The sequence below is a fragment of the Anomalospiza imberbis genome, chromosome 3, assembly GCF_031753505.1.
Source record: "Anomalospiza imberbis isolate Cuckoo-Finch-1a 21T00152 chromosome 3, ASM3175350v1, whole genome shotgun sequence".
Classification (NCBI taxonomy): domain Eukaryota; kingdom Metazoa; phylum Chordata; class Aves; order Passeriformes; family Viduidae; genus Anomalospiza; species Anomalospiza imberbis.
The window spans coordinates 102393481-102409899 of record NC_089683.1 but is presented as its reverse complement, the minus strand read 5'-3'; the positions used below and the strand labels follow the sequence as shown (position 1 = coordinate 102409899).

The 16419-nt window shown below is 46.4% G+C and overlaps 1 protein-coding gene across 1 annotated transcript; it reads right to left on the bottom strand.

Annotated features, from left to right (window-relative positions):
• Positions 1 to 7123: 7123 nt before the first annotated feature.
• Positions 7124 to 14209, bottom strand: LRRN4 (leucine rich repeat neuronal 4). Its single transcript, XM_068186108.1, has 4 exons — positions 13468 to 14209; positions 12097 to 12301; positions 10881 to 11018; positions 7124 to 9776 (listed from the first exon to the last, which is right to left on the bottom strand). Exons 1-4 carry the CDS (start codon positions 14144 to 14146, stop codon positions 8372 to 8374), a joined length of 2427 nt encoding a protein of 808 aa, XP_068042209.1. The 5' UTR covers positions 14147 to 14209; the 3' UTR covers positions 7124 to 8371.
• Between the last annotated feature and the right edge of the window lie 2210 nt (positions 14210 to 16419).

Below are 16419 nucleotides of genomic sequence, written 5' to 3'. Positions count from 1 at the left end.
GGGCCGGGCTCGTCTCGCGCTGCGCTCCTGGCCGCTAGGGGGCGCCAGGGCGCGGCCGGGGGATCCCGCCCTCAGGGGGCACGGAGCTGAGGGAGGGAGGGAGGGAGGGAGCTGAGGGAGGGAGGAATGCCGCCCTCAGCGGGCAGGGAGCTGAGAGAGGGAGGGAGGAATGCCGCCCTCAGCGGGCAGGGAGCTGAGGGAGGAATGCCGCCCTCAGCGGGCAGGGAGCTGAGGGAGGGAGGGAGGGATGGCGCTCACAGCCCAGGGAGTGCCGCCCTCAGCCCTCAGCGGGCAGGGAGCTGAGGGAGGGAGGGATGGCGCTCACAGCCCGGAAAATGCCGCCATCGGCCCTCAGGGAGCCGGGAGCTGAGGAAGGGAGGGAGGGAGCGGGATGCCGCTCACAGCCCAGGGAATGCCGCCATCCTCCCTCAGGGAGCCGGGAGCTGAGAGAGGGATAGTTTGACCCTACGCCAGGCAGCCCCAGCCTTTCCCTTTTATAAATCTCGGTGTGGCACCTTGCAGCTTTTCCCTCCTAAGCTCAGGACCTGCTGTGCCATCCCACCTGTCCTGGGTGGGAGATCTGTTGAAGATCTGTTTTTTACAGAACCCGTTGCCAAAAAGGGGTTTAAGCAGCGGCTTCGTCACAGGTGAGCTTAGACAGGATTGTCTTACAGGAAAAGAACAGATACAAAGTATATTTTTTGTAACAGCCTGAACTTGCCATCTGTCTGAGAGGCTCAGCTTGTATCTCCATTGTAGAGCAGTAGGCTTTATCCTTGCTAAAAATAAAGTTAGAATTGAAAAATAGCTTATACCTATTAGGATGAGCTTAACCACTGTATTGCTATAAGAAGCACCAGGGTTTTTTTTTCTTTTTTATTTTATATTTCTGAACATCTATTTAAGTTATTTCTTCACCCTTAATACAAATGTAATGTAGCTTAGATGCAAAGCACATACTTGAACCCACAAAGTGAATTCATTCTGTATTGTGTTCAAAGTAAAACACAGCAGCTGAAAAGAGAGCTCTGACTGAAAGGAAAGTGCCCACATAATACCTAGACCCTATAATTTTTATGGCATATATTTGGCTGGGTGTGAAAAGCCAGGGTTAAAAGTGCTCCTGTGTAAAGAAAATGATCCAAGAAATGTTCCCCTGCACCAACAATGTGCAAGAAACAGATGGAGAATGGGAGCTCTTCAGGTTGTTTTCCATTTTCAAGCACCTGCACCTATATCAGGAGCTCCTTGCAAGTGAAACACATCCTTATGATGAGCAGTTTTCCAGTGCTGGTGAGACAGCAAAATCCAGCATTTGGGCAGTTGTTAAAATGAAGAACTAGGGAAAACATGACTCTATCATCTTTCAACCATTTTTAGCAGTTGCTTTTGATTTTATTTCTTTGCTGGATTCATGCACCTTTGAAACAGATAACTGAGAAAAGGATTTGGAAGTGGATGATCTTTGCCTTTTTATATTCAATTTTTAGCAGGCGGAGAAGAAACCAGTTTTTGTATAAAGGTAGAGAAATTCACACTTAGATCGTATACAGGGAAAAGGTCTATCTAGTAAAAGTCTGGATACATCTGGATTTATATCACCTCTAAAATTATCCAAACACACCCTAAGTGACCAAAATCACTGTGAGCTCTGACTCTGCTCTTCAATTACACAGAGCAAGGATGGCAGCAGTACCAAATCCTGGATATTTAGCACTAATGCCATGTTACATCTGGATACAGCTCAATAAAGAGCCAAGCTTTTAAAGGAGCTGTTGAGGAAGGTTTGGGTTGTGGTTGGTCACCTCCTTGTTACCTCAGGTTAGGAATCATTTAGAGTTTGTTGTGATATCCCAGGAAGTTCCTGGTTTCTCCTGGGTGTGTATAGTCAGTGGCATGGCTACATCCTATGATATTGTGTAAATTTGGGTGGTGGCAGATGTCATTTATCTGCTGCTGAGCTGGGCTTTGGCTTGGTTTTGTCTCAGCATGCCACAAAGGACCTGAGAGGAAAACACAGAGGGATTGTGCACTGTTACCAGCAGTTACCACATGCTGCTCAGTGGTGCCCTAGGGCTGGGAGCAAGGATTTTTCAGGATTTTGAAGGAAATTTTGAAGGTTAGAGCTGGTGCTGTCCCAGCCACCTAGTTACACATGGCTCTGTGCTTGGCAAAAGCAGCTCCTCCAGTGCTAAGAATCATTTGGAGTCAGTTTGTTCCATTGCTGGGTGGAGCCTGGATTTTGAGTTGGCGTGTAGTAAGCTGCTGAGCTAAGTTAGAGCTGCTGTGGTCAGTGGGTTCCTTACCAACAATTTTGGTCTGGCAGAGTTCCTTCCCTGGGGCTGGATGAAAGGGTTCATCAGCCCTCAGGGATATACTGAATTTAAGATGAATTGTCTGGCTGATTTAAGGGGGTTTTGTTACCCACTTTTCTTATCCCTGTCATCCTCATCTGCCTCGTTCTGTGTCCAGTATGAACTCCCTGGCCATGGCTTGGTTTCATCTGAGGCCCTTGCAAGTGTGAAGGTGGCACCAGATGGGGACTGACCCAGAGCAGGCTCTGTGGTTTAGCACTTGTCATGTCAGGGTGAAGGCTGAGCTTTCAGCCAGAGCACCCAAGAACCAAATGTGTCATCAGGTCACGTTTAAAGCCAGCACTCCCTGAAGCCATTTGGATTTGTCTTAAGAGCTGAGTTTAGGCTTGGAGTTGCCTACACTTTATATTGTTCTCCTTATGCTCTTATCATAATTTCTGGCTATTCTGACCTTTTTCAGCATCTCCAAGAAGCAATGAGACAATAATAAATCCCACAATAAACACCCCAATGCAAGATCCCGGGGTCGCAACAGAGTCTTTTAGCTTAGTTTTTTGAAGAAAATATGAGGTTTGTGTGCTTCTGTTTTTGTGTGCTTCTGTTTTTGTGTGCTTCTGTTTTTATTTGAAGTACTCTGTTCTTTAAATAGAACACGGACCTAATTTTGACCTATAGAAACTCTGCATTTTCTGGCTTGGTGTGAATGGGGAGCTTCAAGAAGAAGAGAGATTTTTAGTTAGAGCTGCACTGAGGACAGAGCTCAGTCCTCTGGGGACGTTTGTTGCTGACACAATGTTCCTGAAATGGAGGTTAATCTTCCAGGGGGTCTTTTTTTGCTTCTCCCTGGAGATAACTCACCGAGAATCCTCGAGACAGCAGTGATGACAGCAGAAGGAATGATTGCCACAAACAGAGTGACATCATTTCACCCCATGGCCTTAGATAAGTTAAGTATCATTCCTTAATCGTGCTCTGTTAAGATTGAGTAGCTTCTAAACATTTAATAAATGCAATACTCAAGTCTTGCCAGCATGAAGTTTTTTTCACAAGTAAATTTTAGTTTTTCAGAGGAGAAGAAAATCTCTACCTAGAGAATTTTTTTTTTCTATCTGGAGTTTCATGCCAGAAGTTTTGGCTTGTGGTGCTTGAGGCTGAGCCCTGTACGAGCTGCCAGTCCTGCCTGCATGGGACAGCTCCATGGCAACTTCCACTTCCTGGAGAAGATAATGAATGAGGGATTCTGGATTTTATGGATTTTCTTGAGATTCTTTTACTTGATTTCTTCTGGTCTTCTTTGTTTCCTTCCTGCTCTGGACTATGTATAGTAAAGAGGTTTTGTCCCTTTCATCCTACTCCCTCCATTTCTTGTTAATATTTTCTGAGGGTTTTTTCTCCCTTATGTTCCTTTGAAAAAATCTAATTTGACATCCATGATGAAAAGCCTGCTCACACAATCTTTTCAGCAAGGGATCTAGGAAAAATGAGGACACACACCGTGGGAGTGTGTCAGGAAATGCATGCAGTGCCATACAAGTATTACCTTGTTACGTGTTCTTGTAGGTAACGTCACCCAGCACAGAAGGGTGAGGGTTCTGCAGCAGCACAAAATAAAGGGCTGCCCTGTGGTTTGGGAGGGAAGAAAACCACTCTGTTGATAGTGATTTTGTTCTGCTAAGACAGTGTAAACATTGCTGTTTATTTTTCCTCTAAGTGCAATGAATGTGATCTGATCTCTGCTTCTAAATCTACAATAGTTAAAAAAAAAATCTTACTGCATTTGTAGACTGATTTTCCAGTTTTTCCAGTCAGTAATTCACTCCTTGCTCTTACCAAAAAAAATACATTTTTCCTTATCAGTGGCAAGTTGGCAGAGAAGTTCCTGGTCATAAGGCTGCAAAAGGAATTCGAGGCAGGGACAGACAAGCAGCTGAATAAGTTTGTGGGTCTGGGACTGTTGCTGCTGTTAATTCTCAATACTTCTTTCCCTTCACACAGGAGTAGGTGAGGACACAGGAGCACACGGGTAGTATAAGTCAGTGACCCTTGGTCTGCAGGGCTGAAGCTCTTAGATGAAAGAATGAGTATTTCTTTGTGGGAAAACCTGGGGAGATGATTCCCCCCTCTCCCTCTAGATGCCAGCAGAGCACTGGCCTTGCTGCGAGGCATTGCCTCCTGGATGTATTTCAGAAGAGTGTTAATTTGTAATGCTGCTTGATTACTTTTTAGAGAGGTTGGGATTAACGGATTGTCCTTTTCAGAACGAGCTCTGCATCCTTTGGAGAGTTGATGAAAAGAAAAAGCCCCTGAGTTTAAACATGTTCTTTTATGAATGTGTTTCCGCAAATATGAAACGTGTTCTCACCTGTGATATATCTCTGTATTTCACAGGTAAAGAACGAATCAGAGGCTTCTTGGCAAGCAACATCCTGAGCCCTCAGAGGCATCCTCGTTTGTAACTGCACACAAACGTGCTGTTCCAGAGATGTCTGGGGAGGCGTATGGCTGTTCCAGGGCAGTGCTTGCTGAGGGAGCATTGTGGTTGAACTTGTGCATCCTGCCATGAAGAGGCTGATGGAGCCTGGGATGTGGTGTGAGCTCCCTGCCTTGGGCTGCATCACCTCCCAGCTGGCCCATTTAATGCCTGTCACTCCTCTGGCCTGGGACAACTCTGAAAAGTAGGATCCCTACTGGTGCTGAGATGGATCAGGCTGAAGCACCTTGTCCTGCTGTTCTGGGCTTTCCCACATGCCTGCTTACAGGACTCTCAGGAACTCCTTTTCTAATGGCATTTGTTGCACCAAAAGCAAGGTGTCCCTCTCTGCTCCCTCATAGCCAGCAAGAGTTCTGGCCCTTAAAGAGCCTTTTTTTTTCCTGTATGGAGGGCATCAGCTCTGTTTCCCAGAGTGTTTCTGCTGGGAGAGTCTGTGAGACTCAGCAACTGATTTGCAAGTGCTGTTAGAGATGAAGCACTGTGCACTTCTGCCTTGACAACCAGGGCATGCACCCACAGGCACCGTTGGCTGTTGTGGACTCTGCTTGGACTTGGTTTTTGGGAAGCAGACACAAGTGAGTGGAGAAGGATCTTGATAAGATTTTTTTCTGAGAAGGAAAAGACACAGAAAAAGCTACACAAGCTGTTCAAAAACTGTATTTCATTGCTCTCTGCACTTCCCCCAAGCAATCTTCCTCCCAGAGAAACAGAACAAGTGGAACTGTGCAACAGTAAGTGAAGTTTTAGTTATATTTTTTTATATGTTGGCTTTTGATAGCTATTAAAAATTGTTTCAGAGATTTTTGGGTATTCCAGTCATGCTGCCAAAGGCTGATGTCTTTGAAGCTGGAGGTACAAATAGGATTTGCTGTTGGGTGCAATCAGGAAAAGGGGGAGGAAGAAGGCGGCGGAGCAAAGCTGGGCAGCTCCCTAACATGGCTTTGTTGGGAAAGTTTCCGTGCAGCCCCCGGGTGGCTTTGCTCCCCTCATGGCCTCAGTCCCGAGCAGCTCTCTGAGAGCTAAAATGCTAAAATGAATAGTGGTGAAAATACAAACTGGTAGTAGCAGAAAAAAAAAACAACCAAGCAAAAAAAAACTGCTCTGCTTTTGACGCACTGATACTTCTCATAGGTGTTGATAAATACAAATCCCATGTTTTTAACCCTGCTGCTACATCTCATACATTCCACTTGCCACTTGTGGAAGGGTTGAGTGTTTCTGGGCAAGAGAGAGGCACTGCCCCTGCCTTGGGCATCTGTGCTTCAGAATGGTTCATCAGCTCAGATGGAATTGGGTTATTTAAGTTGGAACAAGTGGGGATTGTGGGAGCAGGACTTGCATATTTGTATATTGTGGCTCCCAGAAAGGGCACTTTAAAAGAATGGGAGGGTCTAATATGTTCCCTTGGCTGTGAAATTCAGGAGAGGCTGGAGTGAGAACCGGTTGGAGAAATCAATTGTGATGAACTTCCTAATTCAGTCATTATGAGCTACAGTGTGGTAAAGGGTAGTGAGATATGTCCTCCCAATATCTCATTTTAAATGATGTCCCCTTGCTTTGGACTAACTCATATTTAAGTTGCAGCAATCTTTATTTTCAATTGCAGTATCTTTTTTTCTTACCCTTCTCTGGAGCTAATCTTCGAGACAGTATAAATTGCTATTCACAGATCTTTTATTTTGCTTTGTTTCTGGTAAAACAAATCACCCCAGTCAAGGTCTCCTAGAGCTATGCTGTACAAACACAAGGGAATGTATGATCTCTGCCCCAGTTTAGGATAATGAGTCTTTGCCTCACTTGCTCACATCAAATGACAATGATATGTACTGGTTCACTAAATCTTTGAGAAAATTCAGGAAAAGCCAGGCCAGAAATAAGTATAAAAACCTAGGTCCAAACAAAGAAAATTCTGAACTACCAGAATGGGAAAATAAGAGATTTTCAAAGTGAAAGGTCACACCATCCTGTCTTCTTCATTTGCATTTCACTTCTATTATGAGTTTGAGTCATGGGGCTCAGCCAAACTTGGGACAGACATAGCAGATCTGCATCGCTCCAGTGATGGTGTCATTCCCAGTGCAGTGCTGGGGAGAGGACAAATTCCCAGGAAAGGACTGCAAGCCTATAGTGGCGACAAGGAGCAAGCTTCCTTCTGCCACATACAAAATGAAAGCTCTTGGGACATCAGAGAACACAAATCTACCATCATAAAAACATTTCTTTACTACATGTTGAAAGTTCATTCCAAAACAACAAAAGGAGCTAATTTCTCAGGCTAAACATTGTAGATGGTAAAGACAACACCAAGATCCATGTCTTTAACAAAAAAACAGAACATAGCTCTGTGGCTTTTATTTCAGTAATACTGAAAGCATTAAAAACCCCAAAAGACTGCAACAGAGACTCTTTTACACACTCCAGCACCTTCCCCTCAGAGTTCATAAAACATGCACTGTGTCTGTACAGCAGCAGGAACAGGCAGCTCCTGGAACTGAAGCCTATGGGGAAATAGCAGACTGGGACACGTCTTTGGATTCCAATGGCAAGCTCAAAGTTGGGATTGTCAGCCTTTCTTACTATTATTGTACAGAAATGGGCACCCAAGAGTTCATTTGAAAGGCGTCTGCAGAACTGTCTGCTGCTAGTGCAGGGGATTTGGATTTTTCAAGCCTCAGCAGCACACACATTAAATTGCTTCATTACTTGGCTTTTTGCCTCTGTATGAGGTAAATCATCAGCTGCTAAATCTGTAGATGGGATGGATGATTGGGACAGAACATCCTCTCTGCTTAAAATCCACTGGGAAGCAAATGTTAACATGCTCCCCTCCCCCCTTCTGTGGGTCACTGCTGTACTGCAAACCCCCCACTGCCTGTGAGCTTGTTTTTGGGGAAGCACTTGGGAGGCTCAGCTGTGGACAACCTCATAAAAAGTCAGAACAAAACATTTACCCCTGCCCTAAAGATCCTGCACAATCTGTGACTACAATTAAATTTCATGGTTTTTTTCCCTGAACTGAAGTTAGGTTGATCATCTACATCCACTGCATTTACTGCATTTACTTACATCTGCACAACACCTTGTCACTGACTCCTTTCAGCTATACTCTCTTTATGGGTAATACCTTTACAAAATTGAACCCCCAGCTTTGCTCTGTGAATAAAAGCAGAGTACATCTTGCTAAGCTTAATGCACCTTGGATTACAGCTCTCATCTGACTGTGTTCATGAGAGATACTGGAAGCAGACAGCTGGCCAGGCAGCCTCTCACTGTGTGAAATTTATGCTACTCTATTTGTAGGTGATTACAAAAACAACTTTTCAAGGTTAGTGCCCAGGCTTGCTGCTGCTTAGCACAGGAACAGGAGTCCAAAGACTTTTTTCTGGTTGACTGCCTTCATTATTAGTTTTTCCCTTTTTTTGGTGATTTTCTCTCTGTTAGAAATGTCAGGGTTATGGAATCTGATGGTTCATGGTTTTGCTGAAGGACACTTTCAGAGTCTCACAAAAACACACCAAGGTGATGGAGATAGTGAACTTTGAATGCGTAGAACAGTCACCCAGACCTAATTAGTGGTTTGCAGTTTTAAGGGATAATCAAATGCTGGGTTCTTGTAGGAGACTAAGTGTGTGCCATACTGCTCACTCTGAGGCTTTTTACATGCCTTACACAGACATACAGACAAAATAATTGTGGTAATGAGAAAGAGTCCACTTGCTGCAGACAGACCCGCAAAAACATACTTGTAGCTGGGTTTTGTTTTAAAGCTGGTGCACGAATTACCTGGAATTTCCTGGCCTGTTGTCTGGCTTGACCCTGCTTTGTTGGAGGCAGTCACACAGATATGGTAAGTGGTGAATGGTAGCAGGTTGTACAGAGTGTACTGCCTGGCCGTGGGGTAGATGTTGTCCATGACAAACTGCCTGTCCTCGTTGTCTTGGGCACGAAGCATCAGCTCATAGCTGTGAACAACTGAATATGGGGCGCACCAGCGTATCTGTGCAGAGCTGTCAGTGATTTCAATCACCTCTCTGAGCCTGGGTGGGTCTGGAATCTCATCTTCTCTTGACGTGCCAGGACACGAACACTGGGATATGTTCTGGAGTTCCCTGCATGGCTTCTGTAGGTGCCTGCAAGGATTGTAGTCACAGGCGACCTGGGCCGTTTGCACCGGTGTTTCCTCCTTTGGTTGTTCTTCGTAGTCATAGTCATCGGTGTAATGCGGTGATGGCGTGGTGGGTGCAGGCTCTGAGTGGGCACTGCTCCTTGTGGAGTTCAGCTGTGGGGGGCTCGTTTGGGGGGCACCTTCCCTGGCATGGGTGGCAAAGGAGTGAGTGTGGTGGTTGGTGGTGTGGGGGACTCCTGTTCCTCCAGAGGAGTAATCACTGGTGGTCTGGTTGAATGGCCCTTCCTGGGGGAATGTTGTGTCAGTTGTTCTGAGCCCTCTCTGTAGCTGGTCTGTTCCAGTTGGACTTGTGGAGCTGTGGTCTGGGAACTGAGCAAAGAGCTCTTGGAGAAAAACCGGGAAGGAGGTTACAGATGCCAAGGAAGGGGAACTGCTTGTGGATTCCGAAACTGCCTCCACCTCGTGGGAGGAACTGTTGGCCTTTGCCAGGATGGGCTCTGTTGGACTGGATACTGTCATGTTCACCACATCCCTCTGGATTAGTGAGCTGGTATAGGTGTCTTTGGTTAGCACTGGGCTGGATTCTGCAGTGCTCACCACATCCCTCTGGATTAGGGAGCTGGTGTGAGTCAAATCTGTGGTCAGCAGAGCTGAGTCTGTTGTTACTAGAGCAGAGGCATCATCACTGGTGAAGTTGAAAGCATAACGATCAGGAAGGGCTGTGTTTGAATCGGGCTGTGTAACATTGCTCTCTGACTGGCATTTATTGTAGAGCTCTAGCAGTGAAAAAGATGTTGAAGATCTGCCCAAATCTTCCTGGAATGTGCAAAAAGTCTCCCAAGCCCTGCAGAGGGAAACCAGAATAGTCAAGATCCAGAAGAACATTACAGGTTTCTGTAGGCTGATTGGATTGGAATTGGTGACCTGCTGTCAAAACCGTCTTTATGTTAGTGAGAGTGTGAAACCTAGACCAAAGCTAGATTGTCTTAACAAGAGTCCAGGCAGCTTTCCACAGCACTGACTGTGGAATTTAGCTGGAACTGGCTTTTTGGTTTTGTAAGGTGCAGGAATATCTCATGCCCGAGGGGAAGTGTCCTTTGGTACAACAATGGCTGTGAACTTAAGCAAAGGGCATCGGGATTCAACTTGTCTTAAAGGGTCAGACTTTAATGTAGCAGTAACAGGGGAACACATGCAGAGAGCTGTAACAGGATTCCTGGAATTCTTAATCCATCTGGTTTAGGCAGCTGGAGGTGGGCTGATGCGGGACTTTTAAATGACTAAGATCGAATTCTTTATTTACTCAGACACTGAAGTTTTGGTAAAGAATGCAATTGCTAAACCCATCCCAATGAAAAACTGTCTAATTTCAACAATCTACTTCCCTGCTCTCTGAGAGATTTGATGACAAATCTTCTTGGTGGCCTTTGAAAAGGAAGAGAAACCATTTATATGCAAATATTTCTTTTAACTGCAGCTTACAGTAATTAGTCTGTAAAACTGTAGGGGAGCATGAAAACAATAGGTGAGAAATGGTGCTATTTACAAGGGGTTTTGTTGACTGCCGGTGGTGATGTAAGCTTTGCAAGTAGCAGGGTGAGGGGAAAATAATTTGTTAAAGATCTTCCAAAGTTTTCCAGTTTCTGCTCCCAGCGCTGGCACATCAAGACAGCTCATTTTCTATCTTCAGCTAATATGGAAATATGTGAAATATGGTCCAAAACAGAAAGAAAATATTCCCACCTTAAAGCAGAATCCACAGCTAATAACACTTTATGCTTTGTCCCTGAAAAGGACATTATTTTGCACTTCTACCTCTTGTGGAAGGGAAGAACACACAAGGAATTTGAATAACTTAGTGAATGGTGGTGAATGTCTGGTCCCCAAACAATTTGCATACTGAAGCTGTGTCTGAAGAGCATTACTTGATCTCCTTGAGCTCACTTACTTTTGCAGAACAACTTTCTTGGGCTTGAACAGCAGCCAGGAGAGCTGGCAGTTGCACAGCAGAGGATTCCCGTATAAGTTGATGGTGATGCCATCCGATGAATTGGTGTTCCAAGGATTAAAGGAACTCAGGTTACAGCTACAAGAAGACAAATGCAATAATTAAAAAAACACTGAGCTACCTTCCAACGACTAGAGTGTGCTTAGTATCCCTTACCCTTAGTGTGTGTAAGGCACAAAGCAGTATACCCAGTTCCCCTGGCAGTAACCGATTATTAAACCCACCACCCTGCACACTCAGAAGATGCTCTCTTTTTTCTAGGACTTTAATTCCTTAAAGTTTGGGCATGATTTTTAGCACTTTAACTGGTATTCCTGCAAGTGTTGGAAAGTGCTGTGTAAATTCAGTGGGGCAATCAAGGGGGGATGGAGTACGTAGGATTTTTGCTTTGTATGGGTTTATTTTCCTGAAACTGGTTTCTAGGCACAGCCAGTGCTCTAGTGTTTGTTTTCTGATATGCTTATATCTGGGTCGCTATTATAAAAATGTTTCGAAGTGCTCTCCAGATTTTTTCCTTTTGCTGACTGCTCTGTGTGCACTTCACCTGCTCTTATTTTGATAAATCACTTTTGGACTTTTGTCCCTCTTAGTATTTCAGGTATGTGACATACCAAGAGGTGCTACCCCTAGAATGAGAACTAAAACATTGCTTTCACTAATGATGAACAAAGAACTATATTAAACTCTCACACTAAAAGTGGGAGGGACAGGATTTTTGTCCGCTTCTAAGATACAGGTTTTGGAGACCTGTCAGCACTCATCCTTGCAGAGCAGGGAACCCTCAGTGACCTGCTTCTCCTCTAATGGGATATTGCCCTTGGAAGCCTGATCTTTATCACAAGCAGGGTTCAGTGGATCTGTGCTGATCTAAACAGCGCTGGGTGAATTCATCCTTTGGACAGGGAGATAAAGCAGAGGAGTGGGAACATAATGGATACAACCTCAAGCAAACAATTAATTGTGCTAGGAGTCCCATGCTGCCTCTTTGGGCTGTATCAGCTCTATCAGGCCAGATCACAGATTTTACATGGCAAAGACAGCAAGTCCACACCTCCTTCCTAAATCTGATAAACTGTTCAAGTCAGCTCCCAGGCACCACAGCGCTGTGAGGCAAAGGCAGTATTATGTGAGGAAGGACAAAAAAAACCCAACTCACTTCTCAAATGAGAGATAGCTCAGATGAGGAACACTGTCAAACATCTCTGTCTGCACGAAACCCAGAGAACGGGAGTCCTGACAGTGCAGCTCTCGGAGACCGGGCAGAGATTTGAAGATGTCGCTGTCGAGGCTTCTTAACCATGGCATGTTTGTCAGGTGAAGTGATCTGAGGTTGGCCAAATCTCTGGCCCACTCTGGTTGAACTGAAACAGAAAAAATATTTACACTTACTGCCTGAACAGAGCATTTCTGTGGATTTCTGCCTAGAAAAAGGGTTTGAATTCATAGATATAAAGTATCTGTCACCTTCTGCAGCTATTCACTTTGGGAAAGGAATAGAAAAAAAAATCAATACACCAGTGTGTAAACACCCATGCAGCTGCATTTTTGTTATAGTCCCTGCAGGTCAGACTGTCATAGGACAGAGAAAAAGGGGGGAAAATAGGACAACGAAGCTGATAAGAGATATGGAATAAATTTCTTACTGGATGAAATTAAATGAACAAGGATTTCTCTGTTCAGGAAAGTGGTCTACAAGGTCCTGACTGGTGCAAGAAAGGCAAATCACTTATTTCTCCTAGCACGGGTAAAAGAGCCAAGAGGCATGAAACTGAAAGAATAGGTCTTGTACGAAAGGGCCTTTCTGTCCCATGACTCAATAGGGTAACTCACTACCACAAGAGGGATTAGGCAAATTCATGGAGGAAATTTGGTGGTGCAGCTGTTTAATGTGAGTTGAAGTGAAGCCTCTAGCTTGAGGAGGCCCTGGCCCTGCCTCGGACTGAAAGAAGCTGGGCAAGGCATCTCACATCTGTGTGTCTCAGCACCTCAGGTATAAACTGAGGCTGGCAGGGCAAAAGGGAAAAAATAACCTCCTGTGGGTTGCTCAGGGCAGTGATTGTCTCCCCCCTCAGCGGAAGTATTTGGCCGGCTGTGGATGGCACAAAAAGCCTCTCTCTGTGCTACTTCAATGCGGCTCTAAAAGCTGACTGTAGCTGTGGGGACAAAGAAAGATTTCAACAGCCTGTCTGGAAAGAGAAACTAATTTCCTTCTGTGCTTCCCAAAACTAATCCCGGGGCTGACAGGGAGATGACTGTCAGTAGCAGACAGTGAGATTAGGATGGAGGTGGGTGACTACACTGGGACAAATCGTCCTGTCTCATGGTGTTTGGTCTCTGCCTTTCCTCTGGGAGGCTGCTTTGTGTGAGAGTGTCTTGCACGCCTGGACCAGCTGTTTGCAGCTTTCAGTGTGGGGTGTTCCCTCTGCACTCCAGGCTCAGCCAGGATGGGAGCAATCGTCCCAGCAAGGCTTCTGCTCCCCCGGCCTGACCAAGCCCTGTGTTTACAGCAGGAAACCCAGAAACTTACTTTTCTCAAAAAAGGTCCCACTCAGATCAAGCACATTGATGGAGTTTCCAGGCCTGTTCATGGCCTCGTTGGGATCTGTGCTGATGGCAAAAGCAGAGTCCCTAATTCCTCTGCTGTCATCCTGCCCGAGCAGCGTTGCAGAGAGGTTCAAGACCTGCAGCTGAGGGTAGCAGGAAAAAGCCAGTGGCTGGATTTCAATCAGCGGATTTCCAGCCAAGGACAACCACCTCAGGTTAGGCAGGGCAGAGCCGTGGCAGGATGGCACAGATGACAGCTTATTAAAGCTCAAGTCCAGCTTGAGGAGACTGCTGAGGGCTTCAGATCCCCACCTCACTGACCAGAGGTGGTTGTGCCTCAGCGAGAGGACACGCAGCTGTGGAAGGTTTGCTATCTCTGTGCCATTCACCTCTTCCAAGAGGTTATTGCTGAGATCCAAGGTCTCCAGGGCCTCTGGAAGGCAGACGGGGAAAGCTGTCAGGCTGCTGTTGGTCAGCTGCAGGGTGATCCAGGTCTTGTTCTTCTGATCCTCACAGGACATGCTGGTGAGATTAACATTCTCCCAAGTGTCCTCCTGAGCCAGCTGGAAAAAGGTGGTGACATCCCTGGATGCTGCTCTGTTCACCGGGCTGTGTGCTGTGGTCCCCAGCAGCAGAGGGAGGATGAGTAAGGGCGACAACATCCTTCTCAGAGGTGCTTGCAGTTTGCAAGATCTGTTTATTTTTTTGTTTCAGGAGGGGAAAACAAAACATCAACATTTAGAACTAAATTAAAATCCCTCCAGTCATCTAAAAGCTATTTAAAAGAAAAACAGTTTATAAGCCCATTCCTATTATATCCAGACAGTGATAAGTGATAATTAATAGCTCTTCTGTAATTAAGTCTAAGTAAACATGAATCTTTGGGGACAGAAGTATCATGCAGTCTTAGTCTAAGAGTGCCTACAGTTGTTCATGCAGGAAGCATGAACCACGTTGTATCCCACACCAGGACCCTCATTCCCAGCAGGCTGTCCTGCTGTCCAGTTGTGCCAGGCCAGTGGGAAGAGTTTTCCAGTGAGATGATGCCCAAACAACTGGGTCCCATGTGCCTGTGGCAAGGGACTGTTTCTGTGAGGTGGTGTAAAGCAAATGAATGGATCCAACGACAGAGGAGAATTGCAAAACTTTAAAGCCCAGGACCCCAAACTGGGCTGAGTTCTGTTGGAGTGGGCAGGTAAAAGTGCCTTTCCTGTGTTAGGAAGGACTTTCCTTTCCTTAGCAGAAGTTGGAACAGAAAAACCAGGGACTTGTGTGGGCTCTACCAGGGCAGTTCTGCCCTATTCTGAGGACAGTCCGAGTGGAACCCCACAGGGGGCTTGGGGCTCCTGAGCAGCTGGCAATACCCACAGCCTGTGTGCCAGGCAGCGGCAGGGCTGGGCCCTGCGGTAGTTGAGAGCCACAGACAGGCTGCACGGCCCAGCTGCTGGGAAAGGATGCACTGAAAATGCAGCTCCCGAACCACATTTCAGTGGAAGTGGTCAGAAACTGAGTACACTCCTGGATCGGGGCCCCAAAGGTCTGAGCGCCAAGAAACATGCTATTTAGTGTTACAGCTCCCTCTGTGCTCCCCCCTCCTCCTCCCACCCCTGCTTCGGTCTTTGTAAAAAGAAAAGTTCTTCGTGACTTGTGCGAGGTCCCCACAGGTAATGTGTGTCAGAGGAAGGCATTAACCCCAGCCCTAAACTCGTGCTTTTCTTGTTGAGCTGTCTTTTGTGCTTCCCGGCAACAAAATGATGATTCCTCGTCCAGAAATATATTACAGTGTAGGGTGGTAACCGAAGCCCCACGTATTATGAAATATCTCAGACTTATTCCAAAGTTTAATTGCTCCTTGCTGTTCCCTGAATGATGCCAGGTCTTGCCCAGACCGTTATCCTTTGCTGCCATCCCAGGTTTGAAGTAGGGACCAACAAAATAGTATATACGGACCACCAAAATAATGTGTTGTGTTTGCCTGTGTCCTTTTCGTCAGACCGAACCGTACAAGATCCAAGCAGCCTCAGGGCTTCCCGGTCCCCGAAGCCGCTGGATCTCCTGCTCCGCAGCACATTGGCAGGGAGAGGATGGGAGGAATTGGGCTGCTGTTTTCCAATCTTAGATTTAATCTTAATCCTTGCCTCTAAACCGCATCCGCTTGCACGTACCTGTCCAAAAGTCCGGGTGCCTCGTGCCTCCACTCGGAGTGGCTCCGACTGCTCGGCCTTGCTTTTATACGCTTGGGGTGACTCAGACGGCAGCGTGAACTGCCTCTCTTCTGTTCCCAGCTTTCCTTGCTCCCGGCTCTGCCCACAAACTCAGGCGAGGTTTGTTCCAGGCTCGCTCCTCCGCATCCAGCTTTGAGAGGGGCGGCTCCGGGCAGCTTTCCCCGCTCCCTTGGCCCTAGCAGGAGGTGGGTGGGAGGGAGGGAGGGCTCTTATTTCCCAACACTCAGGCAGGGCTGCTCCTGTCTGTCTTTGTCTAAGCAAAGGGGGGTAAAGGGAAAAGATCAGTGTCAATAGTCCCAACTCTCACGTCTTCCACCGACGGGGGGAGGGAGAGGAATTGTTGTGTTCCTTTGTTGGCAGGTCAGGATGATGTAAAGCTGAGGCTCTGCCTGCTGACATGAGCTTTGGTCTCTCTTTAGGCGCCAATAAGGGGCTTCAAGTGTTTAAATTTCTAAGACTCTTGCTCTTGGGGAGTAAATCCTGCAAAAGTTCACGCAGGACAAATTACTTTTCTAAGGAGGCCCTTAGGGATACGTCAGAAGTGAAACTTCCACCTGCTCCTCCCGCAGAGAAAGAATTCTCTCTGCCGATGGAGAGGGCGTAGGGCATCTTACTCCCCATGTGACAGCCTTTGGGAGGCCTCTCCTGGTCCCGCTGTGCGTGGGTTGTGTTCTCTGTTCTGCATCTGTGTACCACATGGCTTGGGAGAA